At 39.8% G+C, this 24584-nt stretch overlaps 1 protein-coding gene across 1 annotated transcript in view; it reads right to left on the reverse strand.

Annotated features, from left to right (window-relative positions):
• Nucleotides 1–24584, reverse strand: part of lrba (LPS-responsive vesicle trafficking, beach and anchor containing) — a 901160-nt gene that overhangs the window by 388307 nt on the left and 488269 nt on the right. Inside the window, exon 37 of the mRNA XM_078212471.1 lies at nt 22318–22442. Coding sequence (XP_078068597.1) covers nt 22318–22442 — 125 coding nt within the window. The remainder of the gene's footprint in view (nt 1–22317; nt 22443–24584) is intronic.

Consider the following 24584-nt stretch of genomic DNA (forward strand, 5'->3'; position numbering starts at 1 on the left):
AAAAACACAAGAATCAAATTAATTTTGGACATAACGTGTTTCAACAAGAAAACTGCAGAAGTCCATACACATCAGACCTTATTGTCATTTATGTTCAATAGTTTTTTGCTCTCTTGAGCTCCTGAACTTAAAAGACTGGCCACATATGGACTGGTATCATTGGGAGACCCATACTGTAGAGCTATAGACCATCTGAACCTTTTTACTGCTTTTTCATAGAATTATGCATAAGTTCTTCAAACTCCACTAAGGTGTACATTTTTGGCCATGAAAATGTGTTCCTTAATTTTAATATTTTGAGTGCTTTGGCTATTTGGTGAAGTTCAGCACCGAAGGGCCTGTACTGTGCTGTACTGTTCTATGAACGGATTGTGCTTGGCGGCGTTGGAAACTTTCCATGGGATGGAAGAAGCCAAGTGCCTATATTGTGCAATATAGATTGTTTACCAGTAGAGGGCTGCCTGCCATTTTTTTGCAAAATCCTTTTTACCTATGCATGACATCTAACTGGGAATGCATGGTTTAAAGCAGCATGTGAAGAATCCAAAATAATCCTGTCTATAATATTGCTACTTTTGAGTTTTATTTGTCTTTTATTGAGATTGTTGCTTGGCTACATGAGGATTTATAACCACAGTATAATTGTGTGCAGCATAGATGCTATAGCATATTTCAAAGTGGGCAGTTGGGATTTCTGGCAATCCTGGAGACAATTCCAGGAATGGCGTTGCCATTAGATGTTGTGTTAGTGTCAGATGGATTTTGGTTATGACATTTCAGCTTTAATATTTACCCTGCTCAGGTGAGTTGGGGCATATTCCAGATGATTGTTGTATGACAAATTAAGAACTGTTACCGGTTAGATGTTGGCAGTGGTCCAAAAAGAAAAAACAAATTTCAAATAACTTCTCCAATTTCCATCTCAGAGAATGCATAAATTAGCAAAGTTTGAGAAATTAATGAAGTGTGTCAGGAGCTTCTCCTGCCACAACCTTAGTGGGATACATAAAATAGCTGTGGTGATAAGGAAACTGAATAAATTGGTGGGATGGGGTAGGAATGGGAAGAGCAAAGAAGGTGATGCCATTCACACAATGTTTCATACCCTCAATTGAATAGGAGATGCTTGATGTTATGGACTTTTTTTTAAACAATAGGCCAGAATCTTTCGGCAATAATCAAAATCATGGAGATCTACATCCTTCTCAAAGTATCACCAACATTTAGCAATGGTTCCAACTGTGCACACAACAGGGACGTGTGATCTCAAGTTAAATTTATTATAACTGTTTGCTACTATAGAAATGAGATGCCAACAGATGAATAAGGTTCATTCCAGATATTTTCCAAAGCTTTGTTTCTGCTCTTGAATATTCTAATAATGTGAAAATTAAGATTCCATATATTTTCTCAAAATTAATTTCACTGCCTTTTGGTAGCATAGAACTAGAGTATTGTTGAAAAAAGAGACACTGTTGTAGCTTTCTGTCTTGCACGCATCAGGACAGCTTGCAAGATAACCCAACAGGCAAGGGAACAGCAATTTATACTGCATGAGAAGAGAGTGCTGATTGGATAGCAAGTAAGGGAACTCTGATTGGTAGAGGTGTTGCCATTGAGAATGCAGCAGAGAACAGTTAACTGTTAATTCCTAAGGTTTGTTCAAATTCAAGGTAACTAATTAGAGTAGACCTGCTGGGTTTGAATTTGAAACAGCAGATAATAATTAAAACTTGAGTTTGCAACTCTGTATAGGATGCTGACTGTTGCATGTTTCAATACGGCTTTGAATATTCCAATATCTGTTCTTTTAAGATGAAGGGGGATTTCAGAATGAATTGGAAATTCTTCCAGTTTCAATGGCAGAACTATGAAATTGCCACAGAATTAACCTGAAAGCTGAACAAATAAGAGTAGTAATTCTGTTATCAGTGTCACGGAAAGAGCGCGACATAGTGTATTGCATCCTAGCTTCATGGAGGGACAGAAAAGGCAGTCTTGTGAAATTGTGGAGGCCTTGAAATCCATTTGAACCTTCTATTGCTATTTATGAATGCTACATGTTCAACACCATAGCTCAGGAAGAGGAGGAGAATATTGGTCTGTATGTGATTACTGTATGAGATGTCTGGCTGAGAGTTTGAACAACTGAAGGAAGATCTGATCAGAGTTAGAATTATCTCAGGAATGAGATATCTCAACATGACAGCACATTGACGAACAAAACAGAACCTTATTCTCAAGAAAACTACTGACATGTGCAGAGGTTTTGAGGTTGTTAATCATTAGTTGGAGTATTGATGGAAGTACTGGCGAGGCCTCCTTGCTGCAAAAAGAAAAACAAGCCTATAAAGATGGCAGATGATTCACTCTACACCCCAGAACAAGTTGGCATAAAGTTCAAGGAAAATGTGGTTTGTGACTATTAGTACGACTGCAGAAGACCATCAAGTTAATATTAAGTGTCAGATCAACACTGGTGCTATGTGCATCATCATGTGCTTTGCAGACCTGTGTGAAGGTGCTCAAGATGGTGAGGATTTAAGTTGACAGGCAATCCAGACCTTATAAGTGCAAGACAACTGAGAAAAGGAAGAAATATTTACAGAAGGGCCAACAGAAAGATCAAGGCTATGGTACAGGATCTAAATATTATGGAGGACACCACACAAAAGAAAACATGTCCATTGTGGGGAAAGCAGTGCTCTAACTGCAAGAAGCTGAATCACTTTGCACGCATGTGTTTTGCTGCAAAGAAGAAAAACAAGCCTATAAAGATGGTTACTGGAGAGATGGCGGATGATTCACTCGACAGCCCAGAACAAGTTGGCATAAAGTTCAAGAAAAATGTGGTTCGTGACTATTAGTACGACTGCAGAAGACCATCAAGTTAATATGAAGTGTCAGACCGACACTGGTGCTACGTGCAACATCATGTACTTTGCAGACCTGTGTGAAGGTGCTCAAGATGGTGACCATAAAATGACGTCAAAGGTGAAATTGAGGCTATATGATTGAACCATGCTCACCTCAAGAGGACAAACTGAGAGCCCAGTGCAATGGGAAGAAATAAGACCTGCAATTCCAATTAGTCAACGCTGAGCAAAATCCACTCATCTTAGCTGAAATAAGTCAAAAGCTTAGATTGGCAACCCTCCACATACCAGAAGAAGTTTGCAGTACTATGCACCTCACAAAGCTTTTGACTGTGAACAAATCTTTAAAAAATTACAAAGATGTTTTCCTGAATGGCTACCTCATGGATATCATCTTGAAGTACATGAGAGTACAAGATCAACTTAGCATCTTCCGAGAAGAATTCCAGCTGTTCTCAACTGCAGCCTGAAAGACAAGATAGAAGAACTTGAAAAAGATTGGAATAATGAAGAAAGGTGACAACTCCTACAGACTGGATTAGCAGCATCGTTGCAGTGAAAAAAAATCGAGCAAGCTGAGTGTGCATAGATCCAAGGAACCGTAATAAAGCTTTGAAGAGATCTCACAAACCATGCCAAGCATTGAAGAAATTCTGCTGCAACTTGTCATGGCAAAGGTCTTTACAACTCTAGATGCGAAGGATGGATACTGGCAAGTGAAGCTGGATGAAAGCATCAGTTTCCTGGCTATGTTCTGGATACCATTTGGGTGGTACAAATGGTTGTGCAGGCCACTTGGCATTACTACTGCTTCCAACGAGTATCAAAACCAACAGGAGGAGATAGTCAATGATCCTCCCAGGGTGGAAATAATTGTGAATTATCTACTCATCTATGGATATGGAGATACGATGTAAAAAGCCATCTCGAACCATGTCTAGTGAGACTGAAAGAGCTTACCAGATGAACCTGAAGTTCAATAAGCTGCAACCAAAGACGACTGAAGACAAGCAAGATCACATATTGACAGTGAAAGGAGTGCGCCCTGATACTGAGAAGATGAGAGCGGTAACCAACAGATGTGAAGGCTGTGCACTGATTTGTTGGAATTGTGAACTTCTTTCCCAATTTATCAAGTGTGTGAACCTCCATGCAAACTAACTGCAAAAGAATATTCAATTGGGGCACAGGACAAAAAGCAGTTTTCACTCACTTCAACCAAATAATAGTGACAATGGCAGTGCTGAAGTACTATAATATTAATGATGAAATCACCCTGCAGTGTAATGCTGATGCGATAGGACTTGGAGCAACACTCACCCAGCAAGGACAACCAATTATGTTTGCATGCAGAGCATTAACCCAAGCTGAACGATGCTAGACAGGCTGAGGAGTGGTGCCTGGCTATTGTCTTTGCTTGTGAGCATTTTAATCAGTACCTGTTGGGAGAGACAAAGTGACAGTAGGGTCAGACCACAAGCCACTTCAAAATATATTTCGCAAACCTCTTCTACCAGCTCCAAAGCGACTGCAAAGACGTTGCTTTGTTTGCAAAGTTATCAACTGGAAGGGCAGTACAAGCAGGGGTAATACATGGATGTACATCACGACATGCTGTCAAGAGCTGCATTCCCTTTGAAGAAACCTTTTGATGCTAGTGCAGGATGTGAAATCTTTCAGAGCATGCTGTGCTGTTGCTTCTTGTTGAATCTGGAAGTCATCAACCCAGCAGAGTCATCGAGAATGACAGACAAGCATCTTGCTCTGATCAAACAAACTATGCAGTGAGATGAAACCCTCCAAGTACTGCAAGTAGTAGCGATGGAAGGATGGCCTGACACTATCAAGAACACACCTATTGCAATAAGAGTATGAAGTGATTGCCCAAGATGGCATCTTGTTTAAAGGAACTAGAGTCATAATCCCTCAGGAGATGAGAAAAAAGCTGAAGCGCACCCATGCTAGCCACCAAGAATTGGGTCTAGTCCGAGGAAGGCAGGAGAAATGCTCTATAGGCCAAACGCGAGCAGTGAGATCAAGGATAATATCAGACAGTACAATGTTTGTAATGAATATCAAACTAAGCAAGTTAAAAGAGCATCCCATGACATCCTATACAGACCATGGCTGAAGTTTGGAGCGGACCTCTTCACTCTCACTGGAACTGATTATCCCATCATAGTTGACCAGTATTCAGACTGCTGAGAGCTGGATAAGCTGATGTCAACGACTACCAGCAAGATCATAAAATGCCTGAAAGCACACTTAAATCATTATGGCATTCTTGATATTGTGATGAACAACAAGGGTACTCAGTTCACGAGTGCCAAATTCAAGCATCTCCACACTATCCCCAGTCAAATGGAAAGACTGAGGCCACAGTGAAAATTGCAAAGAGATCATAAAATTTTGAAGAAATCCAGCACAGACGAAAGTACAAGGCAATTGTACAGTGGAGAAACACACCTATTGTAGTCCAATTCAGTGATAATGCCATGCCACACCCAAACTGCTCTTCCAAAGGTAAAAGACTACTGAAGCCAGAAGTGGTACCAGGAGTGAGTGACAAAATCAAAGTGAAACCAACAGAAAGCCAAACTACACTTTGATAAAGCTGCCACGTCATTGCCAAAGCTGAGAGCTGGAGAGCCAGACAGTCAACGCTTTCAACCAAAGTCAGTCTGCTTGGCAATGTAGAATAGTACATGGTGAAAATGAACTACCAGATATTGTCATAACCACAGACTTTTGCACTGCTCCTTCACATCACACAGCTATTGAGGAACATGTGATTTCACCAACTGCACAAGGAACTGAATGGCCATCACTCCCAGAGTTCAAACATTCCCCAACAAAGGCAATGGATCAGCGATAACGATCACCATAGCAACACTCACCACAGTAGCAATCATTCCCCAGAGAGGCAAGATCGCCCCAATAATGAGTGGACAAGTGAAAACCAACAACAACTCACACATAGAAGACCTAAACATGCAAAGATTATGTGCACAAAACGTGTGTAGGAACAAATGAGAATGAACAGTTTTCTGTTCATGCGTGATGATTTTCCTTGTAGACTAAGCATGTATGTGAATTGCTACTGCAAATGATAGTGTATGCAAGTCATTTTTTTATGAGAAGGGGGATATTTAGAGAAGTATCTTTGTGTACTGTAGTTTTCCATAGTCATGTGACCTCTGATGTCATTTTTTGTCTGAAGCAATTTTATCCACTATTTGGAACTGATACCGTTTTGGACGAGACGATCTACAGTATTGGGACAGCCCATCTTCTCACTCACCATACAGGAAGCCAAGTATTCATGATATTCTTTATTTAACTGGTGGATTCAGTGTCAACCGTAGCTCATTGGTAGTAATTGTCTACAAGTTAGAAGTTCGGTGGGTCAAGCAGAGACATGAGCAGATAATCTAGGCTTACATTTCTTTACACTGAGGTAATAATACACTGTCTGAGGTGCAATCTTTCCAGAAAGATGTTAATCTGAGACACTTTTTGTCCTCTAGTAGATGTAAACGATCCAGTACCACTATTGAAGGTTCGCCTGGTGTGGTGGACAAATTTTCATTTGTCAGCCAAGCTGATTATCCGGTCATTTGTTTCCATGCCATTTGTAGGATTCTGCTGTGGAAAATCGGTTGCTGTATTTCCCCACATGACAACAGTGACAACACTTCAAAAAGTAAACTAATGGGACGTCCTGAGGTGGTGCAAACCACTGTATAATGTACATTCTGACACAGATCTAAAGAAATTTGCAATCCTCAATTGATCACCTATGTATGAGTATAGGCTGTTAGTAAGTGCATATTCTCCTACTCCAGTTCCTGAGTTCCTTAACTTTTGCAACATGCACAGTCTTCAAGAATAATATATTATTTGTAAGTGCATTTTATTTAGAGGTCACTGGTAGAGACCCAGGTCACTATCAGATTAGAGTAGTACATACAATAAAAATGCACCACAAAACAAAAGCATGTTTGTGGTCAGATGAGGGAACCTGAAATTGCAGCGATATGCATCTTTGCTGCTTCTTTGTAGTTTTCTATCTATATTGAAGATCTATCCTTTTTCATGTCTGTCCCATTTTTCAGATCAGTCCTATTGTCCATAATCTCTGATGTTGGCAAACATTGCAACTGGTTAATGTGGCTCTTTTCCAGTGCTGGTTCCAAAGGCTGCCATGCCCTATACCTATATTACAAGAGGTGACACTGAACCTCTACAATGACTGTGCTGTCTTTTTCTGAAGTTAAAGAATCTGGCTTTGTTTTACATTATTGAAATTTCTAGGGTTTGTGCAGTAGCTCTGGCCTGGGTTGCTGTTGGACAAGAGAAAGTGCTTTAAAAATGCAGAGTTCTTCATCCATTTCCTACTGGCTGTTCTAGATTTCACAACTGTAACATTGTGTAGCTCTCTGTCCCAGTCACACTTTACTTGGGCATTTTTAATGTAATCAATTGCCTGTGCAGCATTCTGCAAATCAGACAGGAAACAGACCAAGAGTTAGTGTCCCTCCAGCAGTTCTATATGGTCACAAATTTGTCAGTGCTGGACTCATTTGACGAGGAAGAATGAGCAGCATGTGTAATGAACACTGGAAACTTCCATTTATCAAAAAGAAAAATTTTGATAATAGTGGCAAACTCAGGCACTACCAACTTGACAAATCAAATTTAAGACAGAAATTTTAATATATACAAAACCTAGACATTTACCAATGAAGTTAATTACAAGTTTCGCCATTAGCCATCTCACAAGGGCAACAAATGTTGTCACTCTTCTGAACATCAAGGAGGCAGTTTACATCCAACTCCCCTAAGCTTCACCATTTGCTGGTTTATTCACCTTCTTCTGAGCTTTGATAAAACAAATCCAATATAAAGATTTCAAACTGTACATACAAATAATTCCTCATATATAACAAACTACAATTGCTAGAAATCTGAGTTCCTGCACATCCACATGCTGCTTCTTTCTGGAACATTATAGACATGCTGGCAACCCAAAGTGTACAATTGCTAGACATGGTTTCTTCACATAAATACTGATTTCATCCTCCTTTATTAAACATTACAGGAAAGTTAGGTTTTAACATTGAAAATGAGTCCATGTCCAGTACTTAGCAATATCACATTTGATCTTGTCTTTCAAAAAGCATGTGTGCAATTTGCCCCATTCATTGTTGTTTCATTGCTTAAAGTCACTGGAAGAAAAATCACCATTTCCTTTTTAGAAGAAACATTACCTTTCCCTTTTTAAATGGAAAGAGATTTTTGTTTAAAATTAAATCTTTTTTAGTTATAGGTTTCCCCTCCATGTGCGACATTACATAGCTTAAAAAAAGGTTATTTTTAGCAAGGGGTTACCCTTAAAATGGCATTTCTGTAACTGCATACTGGGAAATTAGATTTTATCCTTTTGAAGTACATCAGAAAAAAGTCAGTGATGTCAAATGCCATTGAATACTACCACATGTATGCATCTGAGAAAATAATCACAACTGTGTTAGAAACAAAAATATGCATTATAAAGCTCTTATGCAATAATCTAATCTAATCAAGATAGTCACTGCATAGGCAATATTTGTCAGATACCACATGAGAGTATACATTATGAAAGTTGCTATTTATGATTTAAAGTGTTTCTGCCTAAAAGACTGATTTCTCAAAGGCAAAAATGTATTCAAAGGGTTTTATGGAAATAGGGATCACATTTCTGATTTACCGTTTAGTAATGTTTTTGACATTGTTGCAGCAGTTGTGAAGCCAAGACATAACTCTATAGGAAAATACCTATGTAATTCCATGAAAGACTAACTGATAGAGCAGGGGTTCCCAAACTGAGGGTCGGGTTTCCCAGCTAATTCTGGGGTTGAGAGCTCTGCAGCAGCAGTGTTGTGGAGCTCCAACTGAATCTTAACAACTGTGAGGCCCCTTTAAATCCTCACTTCTCTTTTAAATAATAAGCCTGGCCTAAATGTCTAATGCTTGAGGCCAGATTACTGCTCAAAAAACCCATGAAAACAGTCCATTTTTAAAAGCACGTTAAGATTAAAATCCTTATCCTTGCACCCTCACAGGTCTCTCCAATCCCCGCTTTCTCAGCTGCTCTGAGGGGTCACAGTAAGAAAAAGTATGGGAAGCCCCATGATAGAAATTGAGTGGCTACTGCATTTGTTTGAAAGGTCTGCAAAGAATGTCATTTATAAAGGCTCAACTGATGGGTCTGTCTATATAACTCTTCATTCATTGGTCAAGGCTGTGTGTTACCTAGACTGATTTGCACACTTGAAAAATGAAACTTTTACTTTTTGCTCTTGTATAATAATGATTTGTGACTAAATCCATCTTGTCTCATAGAAAGGTATATGGCATGACCAACATTAATTATCTGAAGTCACGTGGGGCCCCAAGTGAAAGTCCTACATGCAAACCAAGGACATCAATAGCACATTATTTTGTAAACTTCTCTATCTCTTCTACTGCCTTTGTGATATCAGAGTGCTTGTCCCTGAATGAGCAACAAGAACAGAAAGAGTTTGTTAAGCCATCTTCTTTGACCTTCATCACAAGCTTATGTTCTCACTCCCCAGCCATCATTCTTGGTTAATCCAAATTGCTTGTAACGCTATCATCCTTTCTGACCCTGAGCCAAGATTCAAATCACATTTCTTCTCCATCACAAAGACACCTATCTTCCTAACATTATCCATCACCACTCTTGTCTTTGTCCATTTGCTGCCTAAACTTTCATCCTTGCTTTTTGATACTTCCAGCCTCGGCTATGCCAATGCCTTCCTGGCTGGACTCCCTTTCCTCATTTTCCTGAAATGTGAACTCATCAAAATCTCTGCTGCCTGTTTTGTAACTTGCACCAACTCACTACTGATGATAAAAGCAAAAACGTCAGATGCTGTAATTGGAAATGAGCTCTGACCAAGGGTAATCCAACTCAAAACTTTGGCTCTATTCTCTCTCCACAGATGCTGTCAGACCTGCTGAGAAAATTCCAGCATTTTCTGTTTTAATATCCATTACCTATGCTCGGTGACCTACACTGTCTTTGGGTTCACCCATGACTCAGCTTTAAATTCCTCATCCTATTTTTTATAAATATTGCCATGCCTCAACCCTCAAGAATTCTCATTTAATTGAGGCCTCTTTCTGAAGCAGCCACTGTTAATGCATGTTAATTACATTGTTAGGATACAGAGGTGAAGGGCATTGTTTGCTTAAGTACATGAAGCACATGTAAAAAGAGGATAGCTGAGAGACTGGATGTGTGGGAAGTCAGCTATTCAACTGAACAAAGTCAATAAATTCTATCAAAAATATAAAGATGCATATTGGTTTCTGTTTCCTTGGATCCTATTAATAACCACCAGTTCATTCATCCCACTAGTTATGAATGCGTTTTTAGTACTCTAGGTTTTTAGTTTAAAAAGTTAATTTCTAAACCTATCTAACCTCCAAGGTCCTTTTTAAAACCCACATCTTTGATCAACCTTTTAGTCACTCATTCGAATATTCTCTTCTTTTGCTTGGCATCCATTTTTGTTTAATTACATTTCTGTGAAACTCTCCACTTTTTCTATGTTAAAAGCAACTCAAATATTGTTCCATCCAATGAAAGCTTTAGAAATGAACTTATTATTTGGCATGTAAAAAAAAATTGCAAAACCGTAAATTGGAATAATTTGTTCCTTGGTAAGACTGTATAGCAATTGGAATATTATAACTACTTCCAACCACCACAGGCTAGCCACAACTTTAAAAAAAGTGTTTCAATGTCTTTAGTGTCATTAAGCAAGCTGATGTAGCCACTGAACCAGAAATAAATATTGATCAAACTAAATCAGAATTCATGTCCTCACTCAATCCAGTCCATCACTCAAATCAGCCACCCATCCATTGACACTGTCTACACTTCCCACTGCCTCGAAAAAGCAGCCATCATAATCAAGGATCCCACGCACCCCGGGCATGCTCTCTTCCACCTTCTTCTGTCGGGAAAAAGGTGCAAAAGTCTGAGATCACATACCAACCGACTCAAAAACAGCTTCTTCCTTGCTGCCCATCAGACTTTTGAATGGACCTACCTCGTATTAAGTTGATTTTTCATTACACCCTAGCTATGACTGTAACACTACATTCTCCACTCTCTCTTTCCATCCTCTATGTATGGTATGCTTTGTCTGTATTGTCCGCAATATAGTGAACAATACTTTTCACTGTATACTAATACATGTGACAATAATAAATCAAATCATATTTTCAACAAATATATTACCTTTCAAAAGAAAAAAACATCCAATTAGTGAAACCACCAAACAAAAATCATATTTTTAAGTTTGAACATTTCACCTACATGTCCCAAAAACAAAACTTAGGACATAGTTCATCAGGAATCATCTGTCTCATTCTCTACTGTCCCATTTCCATTATGGTAATACTAAAGCATATTAAATCTGACCTGTTATCTAGATCCAGTAATAAGCTGAGAGTGTGTGACATCACAGTAATGGATTATATTGTGTATGACATCCTGGGATATACAATAAGTTTAGAGGAAATGTGGTGAGTAAAAGAATGACTATAATTCGTGGTTATGATCATTTGAGAGTTTCAATATTTGAAAAGCTAAAATAATATCTAATGATGATATCATTGCATATTTGTTGAAAATAGAAACAATGCCACAACAACTCAAATTAGTTTGCAACAAATCAAAATGAATTTATCACAAAGGGAATGCTTGATTATTTTTCTGAATGTTGAAGGGCTAGTGAAAATTCAAAGACAGACAGGAAAAAGATGAGCAAAAAAATATTTCAGAACAGAAATTTAAAAAATAAACTTTCAATATTGAATAATGTCACGGGGATGGGCTAGTGTGCATTAAATTACCTGTGGCATTTCTCATGGCAAGTTCAATGACATTTTAAAAAAAGGATTGAAGTGACAAAGTTCTGCACAATATATTATTCTGCTCAAGTCAAAATTTAATGAAAGTTTTATGAAAAAGAAACAGATTGGAATTTGCTCATCAGTTTTAGGATGTGTGTTTGGGTTGAGTAAATGTGCTATTTTTAAAGGAGGTCAAAATCCTGATTTGGCTTGTGGGAAAGTGTATTAAGAACCTACAATCATTGCGGTTCCAGTATTTTGTATGTTAAAAGTGAACAACTTTGTTTCTGTATACTTTTTTGAAAACCGCAATGCAGGATTTTGCACTGGACAATCGGTGAGATCTGTACACAATGATTTATAATATTTGCTCTTCCATGGCATTGCTCACTAGAAGTCAAAATAAACTTTCATATATGAAAGTGGATCTTCCATGGCACAACTCTCAGTAAATCAGCAGACAAACTGGACAATGGATGCTGGATTTGTAAAGAACTTGGAGAGTATGGGAACACGTGGAAGCTGACGAATCCAGAGCTTGGGGAAAATAATGATGTGAGATAAATGAAGGGGCACTGAATAACCAAGGATTGGATACGTGTGGGGTGCAGTGATTATTTGGAGAAGTCAGGTAGTATGTGCTAAGAACTGTAGGGAGCCGAGAATTTGGGCATTTAAGTCATGTGAACATTTGAGGGTAATTATTTGGAAGGGGAGTAATACCGAGTAATAGGGATGAATGGACAGTTCAGTTAGTGAGTAAGTAGTGTGAAGCATGAGAATATTGGGAATTGGGCAAAGGGCATAACGGAAAATGGATATATGATGTACAGAACAGAAATTTAATTAAAATGTTTACATTTTATAACTTTCAACAAAAGAGGACATTATTTATATGAGATGCTTTAAAAATTCAATTTTTAAAAAAGTACATGCAAATAAGAATGTGAAAACTAAGTATGCGCAACACTGGTTAGTTAGAATGAAGTGATTAGATTAGATTAGAATAGTGATTTGATTAGAATGAAGTGTATCTCAGAACATTGGGGGAGGCTAGGGAGGAAATTGCGGGCTCCCCTAGCCGAGATATTTGAATCATCGATAGTCATGGGTGAGGTGCCTGAAGATTGAAGAGTGGCAAATGGTGTGCCTTTGTCTAAAAAGGGCTGCAGGGAAAAGCCTGGGAACTACAGGCCAGTGAGCCTGTGGGTAAATTGTTGGAAGGTATTGAGAGAGACAGGATCTACAGGTGTTTAGAGATGCAATGACTGATTAGGGACAGTCAGCATGGCTTTGCGAGTGGAAAATCATGTCTCACAAATTTGATTGAGTTTTTTGAAGGGGTAACCAAGAAGTAGATGAGGGCAGCGCAGTTAATGTTGTCTGCATGGACTTTAGCAAGGCCTTTGACAAGGTACCACATGGTAGGTTGTTGCATAAGGTTAAATCTCACGGGATCCAGGGTGAGGTATCTAAATGGATACAAAATTGGCTTCTTAACAGAATAAGAAGTTTAACAACACCAGGTTAAAGCCCAACAGGTTTATTTGGTAGCAAAAGCCACACAAGCTTTCGGAGCTGCAAGCCCCTTCTTCAGGTGAGTGGGAATTCTGTTCACAAACAGAGCATATAAAGACACAAACTCAATTTACATGAATAATGGTTGGAATGCGAATACTTACAACTAATCAAGTCTTTAAGAAACAAAACAACGTGAGTGGAGAGAGCATCAAGACAGGCTAAAAAGATGTGTATTGTCTCCAGACAAGACAGCCAGTGAAACTCTGTGGGGGTTACAAATAGTGTGACATGAACCCAATATCCCGGTTGAGGCCGTCCTCGTGTGTGCGGAACTTGGCTATCAGTTTCTGCTCAGCGACTCTGCGCCGTCGTGTGTCGCGAAGGCCGCCTTGGAGAACGCTTACCCGAATATCAGAGGCCGAATGCCCGTGACCGCTGAAGTGCTCCCCAACAGGAAGAGAACAGTCTTGCCTGGTGATTGTCGAGCGGTGTTCATTCATCCGTTGTCGCAGCGTCTGCAGAGTTTCCCCAATGTACCATGCCTCAGGACATCCTTGCTTGCAGCGTATCAGGTAGACAACGTTGGCCGAGTTGCAAGAGTATGTACCGTGTACCTGGTGGATGGTGTTCTCACCTGAGATGATGGCATCTGTGTCGATGATCCGGCACGTCTTGCAGAGGTTGCTGTGGCGTCATGGTCACTGTTCTCCTGAAGGCTGGGTAGTTTGCTGCGGACAATAGTCTGTTTGAGGTTGTGCGGTTGTTTGAAGGCAAGAAGTGGGGGTGTGGGGATGACCTTGGCGAGATGTTCGTCTTCATCAATGACATGTTGAAGGCTCCAGAGGAGATGCCGTAGCTTCTCCGCTCTGGGGAAATACTGGACAACGAAGGGTACTCTGTCCACTGTGTCCCGTGTTTGTCTTCTGAGGAGGTCGGTGCGGTTTTTCGCTGTGGCGCGTTGGAACTGTTGATCAATGAGTCGAGCGCCATATCCTGTTCTTATGAGGGCATCTTTCAGCGTCTGGAGGTGTCTGTTGCGATCCTCCTCATCCGAGCAGATCCTGTGTATACGGAGGGCTTGTCCGTAGGGAATGGCTTCTTTAACGTGTTTAGGGTGGAAGCTGGAGAAGTGGAGCATCGTGAGGTTATCCGTGGGCTTGCGGTACAGTGAGGTGGGTGACGGCCTCAGTGCTCAGCGCCAACAACTGCCAGTTTCCAGATGCAATTTTACATCTCATCCGCTTCATCCTGGACCACAATATCTTCACCTTCAACAACCAGTTCTTCTTCCAGACACACGGAACAGCCATGGGGACCAAATTCGCACCTCAATATGCCAACATCTTCATGCACAGGTTCGAACAAGACTTCTTCACCGCACGGGACCTTCAACCGATGATATGCACTAGATACATCGATGACATTTTCTTCCTTTGGACTCATGGTGAACAATCACTGAAACAACTCTACGATGACATCAACAAGTTCCATCCCACCATCAGACTCACCATAGACTACTCTCTGGAATCGGTTGCATTCTTGGACACACGCATCTCCATTAAGGACGGTCACCTCAGCACCTCACTGTACCGCAAGCCCACGGATAACCTCACGATGCTCCACTTCTCCAGCTTCCACCCTAAACACGTTAAAGAAGCCATCCCCTACGGACAAGCCCTCCGTATACACAGGATCTGCTCGGATGAGAAGGATCGCAACAGACACCTCCAGACGCTGAAAGATCCCCTCATAAGAACAGGATATGGCGCTCGACTCATTGATCAACAGTTCCAACGCGCCACAGCGAAAAACCGCACCGACCTCCTCAGAAGACAAACACGGGACACAGTGGACAGAGTACCCTTCGTTGTCCAGTACTTCCCCGGAGCGGAGAAGCTACGGCATCTCCTCTGGAGCCTTCAACATGTCATTGATGAAGACGAACATCTCGCCAAGGCCATCCCCACACCCCCACTTCTTGCCTTCAAACAACCGCACAACCTCAAACAGACTATTGTCCGCAGCAAACTACCCAGCCTTCAGGAGAACAGTGACCATGACACCACACAACCCTGCCACAGCAACCTCTGCAAGACGTGCCGGATCATCGACACAGATGCCATCATCTCACGTGAGAACACCATCCACCAGGTACACGGTACATACTCATGCAACTCGGCCAACGTTGTCTACCTGATACGCTGCAAGAAAGGATGTCCCGAGGCATGGTACATTGGGGAAACTCTGCAGACGCTGCGACAACGGATGAATGAACACCGCTCGACAATCACCAGGCAAGACTGTTCTCTTCCTGTTGGGGAGCACTTCAGCGGTCACGGGCATTCGGCCTCTGATATTCGGGTAAGCGTTCTCCAAGGCGGCCTTCGCGACACACGACGGCGCAGAGTCGCTGAGCAGAAACTGATAGCCAAGTTCCGCACACATGAGGACGGCCTCAACCGGGATATTGGGTTCATGTCACACTATTTGTAACCCCCACAGAGTTTCACTGGCTGTCTTGTCTGGAGACAATACACATCTTTTTAGCCTGTCTTGATGCTCTCTCCACTCACGTTGTTTTGTTTCTTAAAGACTTGATTAGTTGTAAGTATTCGCATTCCAACCATTATTCATGTAAATTGAGTTTGTGTCTTTATATGCTCTGTTTGTGAACAGAATTCCCACTCACCTGAAGAAGGGGCTTGCAGCTCCGAAAGCTTGTGTGGCTTTTGCTACCAAATAAACCTGTTGGACTTTAACCTGGTGTTGTTAAACTTCTTACTGTTGTGGTGATATAAACAGGGCCTAGTTTTAAGGCTGATAAAATTGGATATCCTAAATTAAAGAATTGGGCACATTGAAATCAAACACAGTCAAACTGCAGGCAGGCCAATTGTACAATACACAAATGTGTCTGGGCCTGACCCATCAAAGATCGTTACACTCTACTTGAGACTTAGCAGGAGACCATGGCACCTCATTGAAATGCATCGGTCTATTGTTAGAAGCCCAGATCGGGCCAGACTTTCTGTCACCAAGAGATCCTGTAGAAACCTTACCGGATAACAAGTTTAACAACATGGAGATGGACACCTGGGGGGCAGACCCTGGTGTCCTGACAGGCAGACATCAAGAAACCCACTGGGTATTGGAACCCCCTCCTGGGACCTCATTGGCCGGAAGCCAGAGAAGTTTCTGGAAAGGCAAGCAGGCTGGGGATAAAGGGACACATTCAGAGGCACACTGCAGCGAAGACTTGACAGGGGAGACAGCCGTGACCATTCGGAAGACTGACCAGACAAGGAAGGAAGGAAGAAGCGGCCATCGAGACTCACCTTCGTGACAACAGACCAGAGGGACTCAGAATCGGGCCTGCAGTTTAACCAAGTCATCTTTACGGGTAGTATACTTAAATCTGCTGGGGTATCCTCTTGTTTTATGTGGGTAATTTAAGGGTTAATAGTGTTATTTAATAAACTTGTTGAATCTTTACTTGTGTTTGTCCTTTGTCCACCTTGCAAATAAGGGCACCGGGGTAAAACCTTGGAGTAAGTAAACTGGTTGAAAGTATCTGAGATTAACAGGTACAACACTGTGTTTACCCCAGTCCAACGCCGGCATCTCCACATCATTCTTAACAGAAGCCAGAGGGTGGTTTAGAGAGTTGTTTTTCAAACTGGAGGCCTGTGACCAGCGGTGTGCCTCAGGGATCAGTGCTGGGTCCACTGTTATTTATCATTTATATTAATGATTTGGATGAGAATATAGGAGGCATGGTTAGTAAATTTGCAGATGACACTGAGATTGGTGGCATAGTGGACAGTGAAGAAAGTTATCTCCAATTGCAATGGGATCTTGATCAGTTGGGCCAGTGGGCTGACGAATGGCAGATGGAGTTTAATTTAGACAAATGCGAGGTGATACATTTTGGTAGATTGAACCAGGGCAGAACTCACTCAGTTAACGGTAGGACGTTGGGGAGAGTTACAGAACAAAGAGATCTAGGGGTACATGTTCATAGCTCCTTGAAAGTGGAGTCACAGGTGGATAGAGTGGTGAAGAAAGCATTCGGCATGCTTGGTTTCATTGGTCAGAACATTGAATACAGGATTTGGAATGTCTTGTTGAAGTTGTACAAGACATTGGTAAGGCCACACTTGGAACACTGTGTGCAATTCTGGTCACCCTATTATAGAAAGGATATTATTAAACTAGAAAGAGTACAGAAAAGATTTACTAGGATGCTACCGGGACTTGATGGATCGAGTTATAAGGAGAGGCTGGATAGACTGGGACTCTTTTCTCTGGAGCGTAAGAGGCTGAGGGGTGATCTCATAGAGGTCTATAAAATAATGAGGGGCACAAATCAGCTAGATAGTCAATATCTTTTCCTAAAGGTAGGCGAGTCTAAAACTAGAGGGCATAGGTTTAAGGTGAGAAGGGAGAGATACAAAAGTGTCCAGAGGAGCAACTTTTTCACACAGAGGGTGGTGAGTGCTGGAACAAGCTGCCAGAGGTAGTAGTAGAGGTGGGTACAATTTTGTCTTTTAAAAAGCATTTAGATAGTTACATGTGTAAGATGGGTATAGAGGGATATTGGCCAAATGCGGGCAATTGGGATTAGCTTAGGGGTTTTAAAACAAAAGGGCGGCATGGACAAGTTGGGCCGAAGGGCCTGTTTCCATGCTGTAAACCTCAATGACTCTATGAGAATGTTTAAATTTGTTGTCAAAACACAGGTATTCACATGAAAAGCTTTAAAATTCAATTAATTTGTTTAAAAAGCTCTAATTAGGAAGCATGATATGATTGTCCCACTTACTCAATTGTTGTCTGATTCACATTCCTAATCTCTCTTTTCTGGTTCATGCACTAGTTATGTGCCCTCTGAAACACTCATTCAAGCTCTAAGATACATTCAATCACTTTCCAACAACACAACAACATTAATTTTTCTCAACATCGAATTTTCTTCACAATGTCTTTATTGTTCCAACTTCTTGTCAGGCTTGATTTTCCCATCATCTTTTGTGATTACCTTCTCAATGATTGAATATTGCAGGCCATTACCTTGTGTCCCCTACAATCAGAATGCATACTTTTCCTGCCCAATATCTATGTAAATGACAGCACAACCCAAGGATCATGCAAGAAATCTTTTTATGTTTTATGCCAACTACCACAATGGACTATGTTCCAGATGAATTCTCCATTTTGAACTGTAGCCTGGATAAAGACAAAATCTACTAAATGGCAAGTCCACACGAATGACCACCCTGACTTTTGTTAAAATTGGTTGATGACAGTTTAATGCCAACAACATTGAAAACAAAATGCATTTAGAAGCAAACTTCTAAATTATGTGATCGTGCAATGTAAATAGTTGGCAGTGAAAACTCAGACACTGGCTGAGTAAGAAACATTGAAACCTTAACAAGCAAGCTCTAAACAAAGCTAAAAATTTGCTGCTGATCCACGCCTTTCTTATCTCTAGACTTGACTGCTCTTGCATACTCCTAGCCCTAGCTCAATCAAATTTGAGATTATTGTAAACTCTGCACCCTGTACTCTAACTCACTCTAAGTCCCACTCACCAATCTCCTGTGTTTGTTGACCTATACTGCCTCCTAGTTAAGATATGTACTTATTTTAAAATTCTCATCCTTGTTGTTAAAATCATGGCAACTTCTCCCCATCTGTGATCTTCTCCAGCCTTATAATTCCCGCCCCACCACCATGTGTAATTGATGTTTCTTGAGTTTGCTAGCCATTTCTACCCGATCACAGACAGCTTCTATGAATAGTTTCTCTGTCCATTCCATTTTTAAAAACCTATTGAAACCTGCCTTATATAATCAACATAATATGCTTCTCTTTATTGAAGGTAATAAATCAGAAGATATTTTTTCATTGCTGCAGCTTTAAGAAACCAATGTAGGCACTTGGATCTCAACTCAAATGTGGCAGCCTTTCATCTCCTAAATGATGGTTTGTGCTATGCTGATCTACATTATGTTAAGTGTCACAAAAACAGAAAATGCTGGAAAATCTCAGCAGGTCTGATAGCACCTGTGGGGAGAGAACAGAGCCAACATTTCATCAGAGCTCATGGTTGCTGACCAGTGGGACATGGTGGTCCTTCCCACTGGAGACAGCTTGTAGCACCTGTATCCTATGCCAACTGAGTTGGTCACATCACCCCCATGTTGTGTTAACACACAGTCATGAAACTAAGGTGTGGTCTCAGGATGCAATCCTATTTATCGAAAACCTGGGCTGTCCAAACATCAGGGTCCCCCTCTCGACCACCCCAGCTGAGTCCAAAAGAAATCCAAAGCACTATCTGTGGCTTGGTACGGGGTGTTTTTAGAAAGATTACTTATTTAAACATCAGTCTGCCTTTGGACTCCACCCCAGACTTTCCAAAGGTACCCACAAGGCAGCTGAGCTATTTGGCTAAAGCTAGGAGTTTGGTTCATGAATAACTAAATTTCCTTCGAGTTCCTCTGAAATTTTCGGTGTGTCACCACGAGGAGGCTCAGTTGAGCACAGAAAGGCTATGTACTGACAGGGGGAGACTAATACATTGGACTCCCCTTTTCATATTGCTGTTAGCTGCCAGCGTGGTCTGAAGATGAGAAGCAAACTTGCACACAAAAGCCAAAAGCATGCTAACTCTCTTCACCCATGCACCAGACACATTGCATCAACCTGTTGGGTTTCAACCGATCATTGTATGTTCAGCACTCTCTGGGCCATGACAACAACTGCATATTGCAACAGGTACAAGGCTTCAACTTGAGGTTTAAAATTAAATTAACACTATACAATAAAAAGCTATTCAAAATAATAATTTTTTGTGGACTAAAATCTGGACTAGCATTCTAGCATGTATGATATAAGACTGTTGTGGTCTCTTAATAACAAGAATTTAGTATCTTTAATGTCAAAATGTCCTTTAAGGAAGGAAATCTGCCGTCCTTACCTGGTCTGGCCTACATGTGACTCCAGAGCCACAGCAATGTGTTGACTCTCAATTGCCCAAGAGCAATAAATGCTGGCCAGCCAGTGACGCCCATGCCCCATGAATGAATTTTAAAAATACATATCATAACACGTTAGAGGTATTATTCAAATGGATGGCAAGTCAAAGGATGCGATATTAACTGCAAATAACATTATGTATTTGTTTATAACATAGCTCTTAACTTACATTTAAGTAGAACATGTCACACTCCACACCAAGGAGGAAATGAAAGAAGTGGTGGGAATAAAATAAAGGCATTGTTGAAGCATTGAACATTAAAGATGCATTTGAAGGCAGACAGAAAGGTAACAAGTTGAAGCAGTTTTGGAAGAGACCATCAGGAGCAACAGCTCAGTAGCTTATGTGACCATTTTAGTAAATACTGCTGTTGTCCACATCTAGAAAAACAATTACATGAAACAATAGGGAAAATATATATTTTATCGATTTAAATGTATGCTGCTAATAAGAGCAGTAGATTACATCAAAAGTCTTTAGGCAGAAGCAGCCCAGCTGTGCACTTCACCTATTTGGTCCTGTTCTAGTCTCCAAGGATCTCTGGATTTGGTACAGTTATTGCTTTTAGATCACATTCTTATTGACTAGTGTCAGCCTGGCCATTCATCTTGAGTACAGATGTCACGACTGCAGTGCTATCCTGTGACATATTGTGAACATTTTCTTCCAGAAATACCTCTTTAAGGCAGGGTGCAATAGGTTAAACTACTAGACAGAAACCAAAATACAACTGATTGTGCCATTCTATTTCCTTTGTAAGAAATACTTCTAAAACTTGAAATTGGAAACCACTGCAATAATCAATTTTCTGAAAGTATACTAGTAAAACAAAAAATGCTTAATTCCAAACCAATGTGGACATATTCATGCAATTAAATCTGATTTTAGAATGTTTCAAAATCAGTGGTACACCATACTATATAATGGTGACTGAACTTCAAAAAGATTTTGCTTTTACAATTGTTTACTGGTAATAACGGAAGTTATTTCCAGACACAACACCTTCAAGAGAAGGGAGCACAGTTTTACTACCAGCACACACCAATGAAATAAGTATTCTGCACTAGTATTTTGCAGTTTTCACTCTGTTACTTTTACAAGGTAATCAATGCTTGTTAATTAGTTTTCATTGCAGTTAAAAATGACCAAGTGCACGATCAGGTTAAATAAATCTGTTTCTATAGGGGGACCAATCAATATTATAGCTCATTAAATTATAGCTCCAATCCAATGCTCATTAGAATACAGACTGTGATTTAGGAAAGGGCTTTTGGGGACAAACAAGCATCATGGGAAAGACAGAAAACTAAAGAAAATAAATTGAATCAGTTTTCCAAATAATTACAAGAATAGCATTAGTTTATTTAAAAACCAGAAAGGCATTCTGTACTTGTGTCCTTTCTTATTTGATTTTCTAATGCAGAATTTGTTCACCAAACAAGACAATCTTTGGCCTTACTCTGTTTCATGATGGTTTACATCCTATTCTGTCATCAAGTTATTAGTTTGTTCTTTCAATTTCCTCATTCAAATATTTTCCTGAAAAAAGCACTATGTATTTAAGTATTATTTCAGTCTTTGTCACATGAAATTTTAGAGTTTTTTTAAAATCAAGGTGTGTCTGCATTGAAAGGGGAACGGACTTTTAAAAAAATTGTCTAAATATGTAAAAAGATGGATTAATAAAATACCACACTGAATCACATGTTTTCTGTTTTAGCTACTTTGTTGTGCAATATACCACAAACCAAAAGTAAATTCAAGCACCTTTGTCTGGTGAGATGATGTGGAACTATTCAGCAAATGTTCATACTTCAAAATAAGTTATTTGACATACAAGCATGTGCTGTGGCACAGCTTAAGAGGTCTTACAAATGTAACTCTAATTGTATTCTTGTATACTCTACTGCCAATAAGAAGAAACCAATTCTCTATGAAACTAACCGTGTTCAGTTGCTGCTTTAAGTGCTGCTTCAGGATGTGTTGATCCAAATGAGTTGCGAACGAATCGTCTGCGGCGCCGCAAGTCATCTTCCCAGTAGTCAAGGCGCCAGAACTCACGAGGACGACTGCAATGAAACAGAGGCAGCACATATGTTAGCAATTATCAAACAGCATGGTAGCACATAAGTGCTGAATAAAGATCTCCTTGTTTGGTTGGTCATTTTTGCAGTCTGCAATCTTTAAGTTAGGTTTGTCCTTGAAAATAACAATATCACCTTCCAGACTAAGAAACCCCTTTCCATTTTCTTCTTGGAAGGTGAAACGAGCACTAAATACATCATTTTGAAATGAATTGCTGACAGTGTGATCAGTTTCCCCACACTCCAGTGGCATGTGCTCTGATTTCAGCCTCATTTCAGCCTCAGCAGGACACCTTTAGCTGTGACTGCGTTTATAAACCAGAATAGGGAAAAGGCCATTATAAATATGGTATAGCATTACCTATATTAATCAAAGTCTACCCCTTCATCATTTTTCTTCCCAATTTGTGTGTTTTCGCACAAGGTCAGTAAATCATACCTTGCATTCTCAGTCCAGAAAGTGTTAACTTTAATGAACAGTACTGTAACGCACATATATGAGAGATAATAAAATATTACTCTATTTAGACGTGCAGAAATTTAATTAAAATAATCTCTTAAAATATTCATTACATTTAGCCCCTGAGGCATAGAGTTATACAAGAAAATGCATCTCTTTTCTTTTACTGATATTTTAAAGACCCATTGCTACATAAAGACAAGGTAATATATTTAAAATAAATGACATTAGATTATTTTCTCTATATTTTCGGAGGCAAAATGTCAAGCACACCTAATTTTATTCAGCAAAATACAATAAAAAGGTAACACTAATCTTTTTATCTGTTCATGTCAAATTGAAAGAATGCTCGCAGCCTGAAGAATTCCCTCTTCCATTTGGAGCTTTGTTTAAAAACTTCCCAAAAAACAACACGGGAAGATTTGTTACACGTAAGATAAATCTTTTTATTCAGTGAAAGGCAACATTTCTCAGTTTCAATACAACACTGATGCTTTTTTTTATTCTAACTTACTGGAATTTTATAAGCAACACCACTATTTCTAAATAGAAAAAGCAGACATGTTGCATTATGGATGAAAGAACAGCAGTATTAAAGCAGTATTTCAACCACCAAGCTTTAGACATTATTTGTAGTAGGATACACAAACAACAACAGGAGGAGAAGAATTATTTCTAATCTAATACCAGAAGCGCCTCTGGTGTAAAACAATTCACTTAGGAAATACAATCTAAACAAGTACAAGCATTCAGTAAGAAGTGGATAATTTTGTGTGTCAGTATTCTGCATTTCCCAGCAGTGACTGAATTATGTCTACAGCTTCATCAACATAATTATACCATTAAATCACATAGTGTTGCTAATTCACTAATATGGGCTTAAAACCATAGTAAAGCCTCCTACACATAATGATCAGCTATAAGAAAATGTATTAAGTATTTATCAAATATGTGCGCCCTCCATCCTCTTTTTATTTATGCAATGAAGACAATGTTGAAGTTCAGAAAATAACAAATAGTGCACCAAAAATCGATTGTAATCTGAAATACCATTTCTTTTTTTATTTAAAACTGCTACCTCTAAAAAATGTGAACGCAAGGTCCATTACTCGATTTTAGTCACATACGACAGACTGTTATGTGTTTGGCTGCGATAGCTGCAGTGCTCGAACAGGCACTTCATCATTCTGGCTTCCAACATTCATCTATTAAAATTATTATCAAATATCTACTGAGATCCAGGCGTGAATCATAGACTGCACCCAGTCTTCTGGGGAAAGATACAATGAAGGTCTATTCATCAGTGTGGCAATCGGCAGAAGTAATTAGTTCTCAAGACCTAGGTTTCTTACAAAGCTTATTTCACACACTGCCACAAACAACATATGATAGTGAAAAGCTAATGAAAGCCTGTAAAATGTGTTAACCTCTCTAGCTATCAATCGTTCCATTACTTTGTGTGCTAAATATATTTTTAAGCCAATAAATTATTAATTTCTCATCCATCCTTGACAGTTTTTGACAGAATTATGTGATGCCATTCTTCAAGATAACAACAATTAAAATCACAAAAGGAATCTGCAGTGTTCATTTATACACTATTTGTGTAATTAGTTCTCCCACAACAAGATGCCCCACTCAAGAGTAATCTTGACAGAAAGCTCATG

This window comes from Mustelus asterias, chromosome 1, assembly GCF_964213995.1.
Source record: "Mustelus asterias chromosome 1, sMusAst1.hap1.1, whole genome shotgun sequence".
In the NCBI taxonomy this organism is placed as follows: Eukaryota; Metazoa; Chordata; class Chondrichthyes; order Carcharhiniformes; family Triakidae; genus Mustelus; species Mustelus asterias.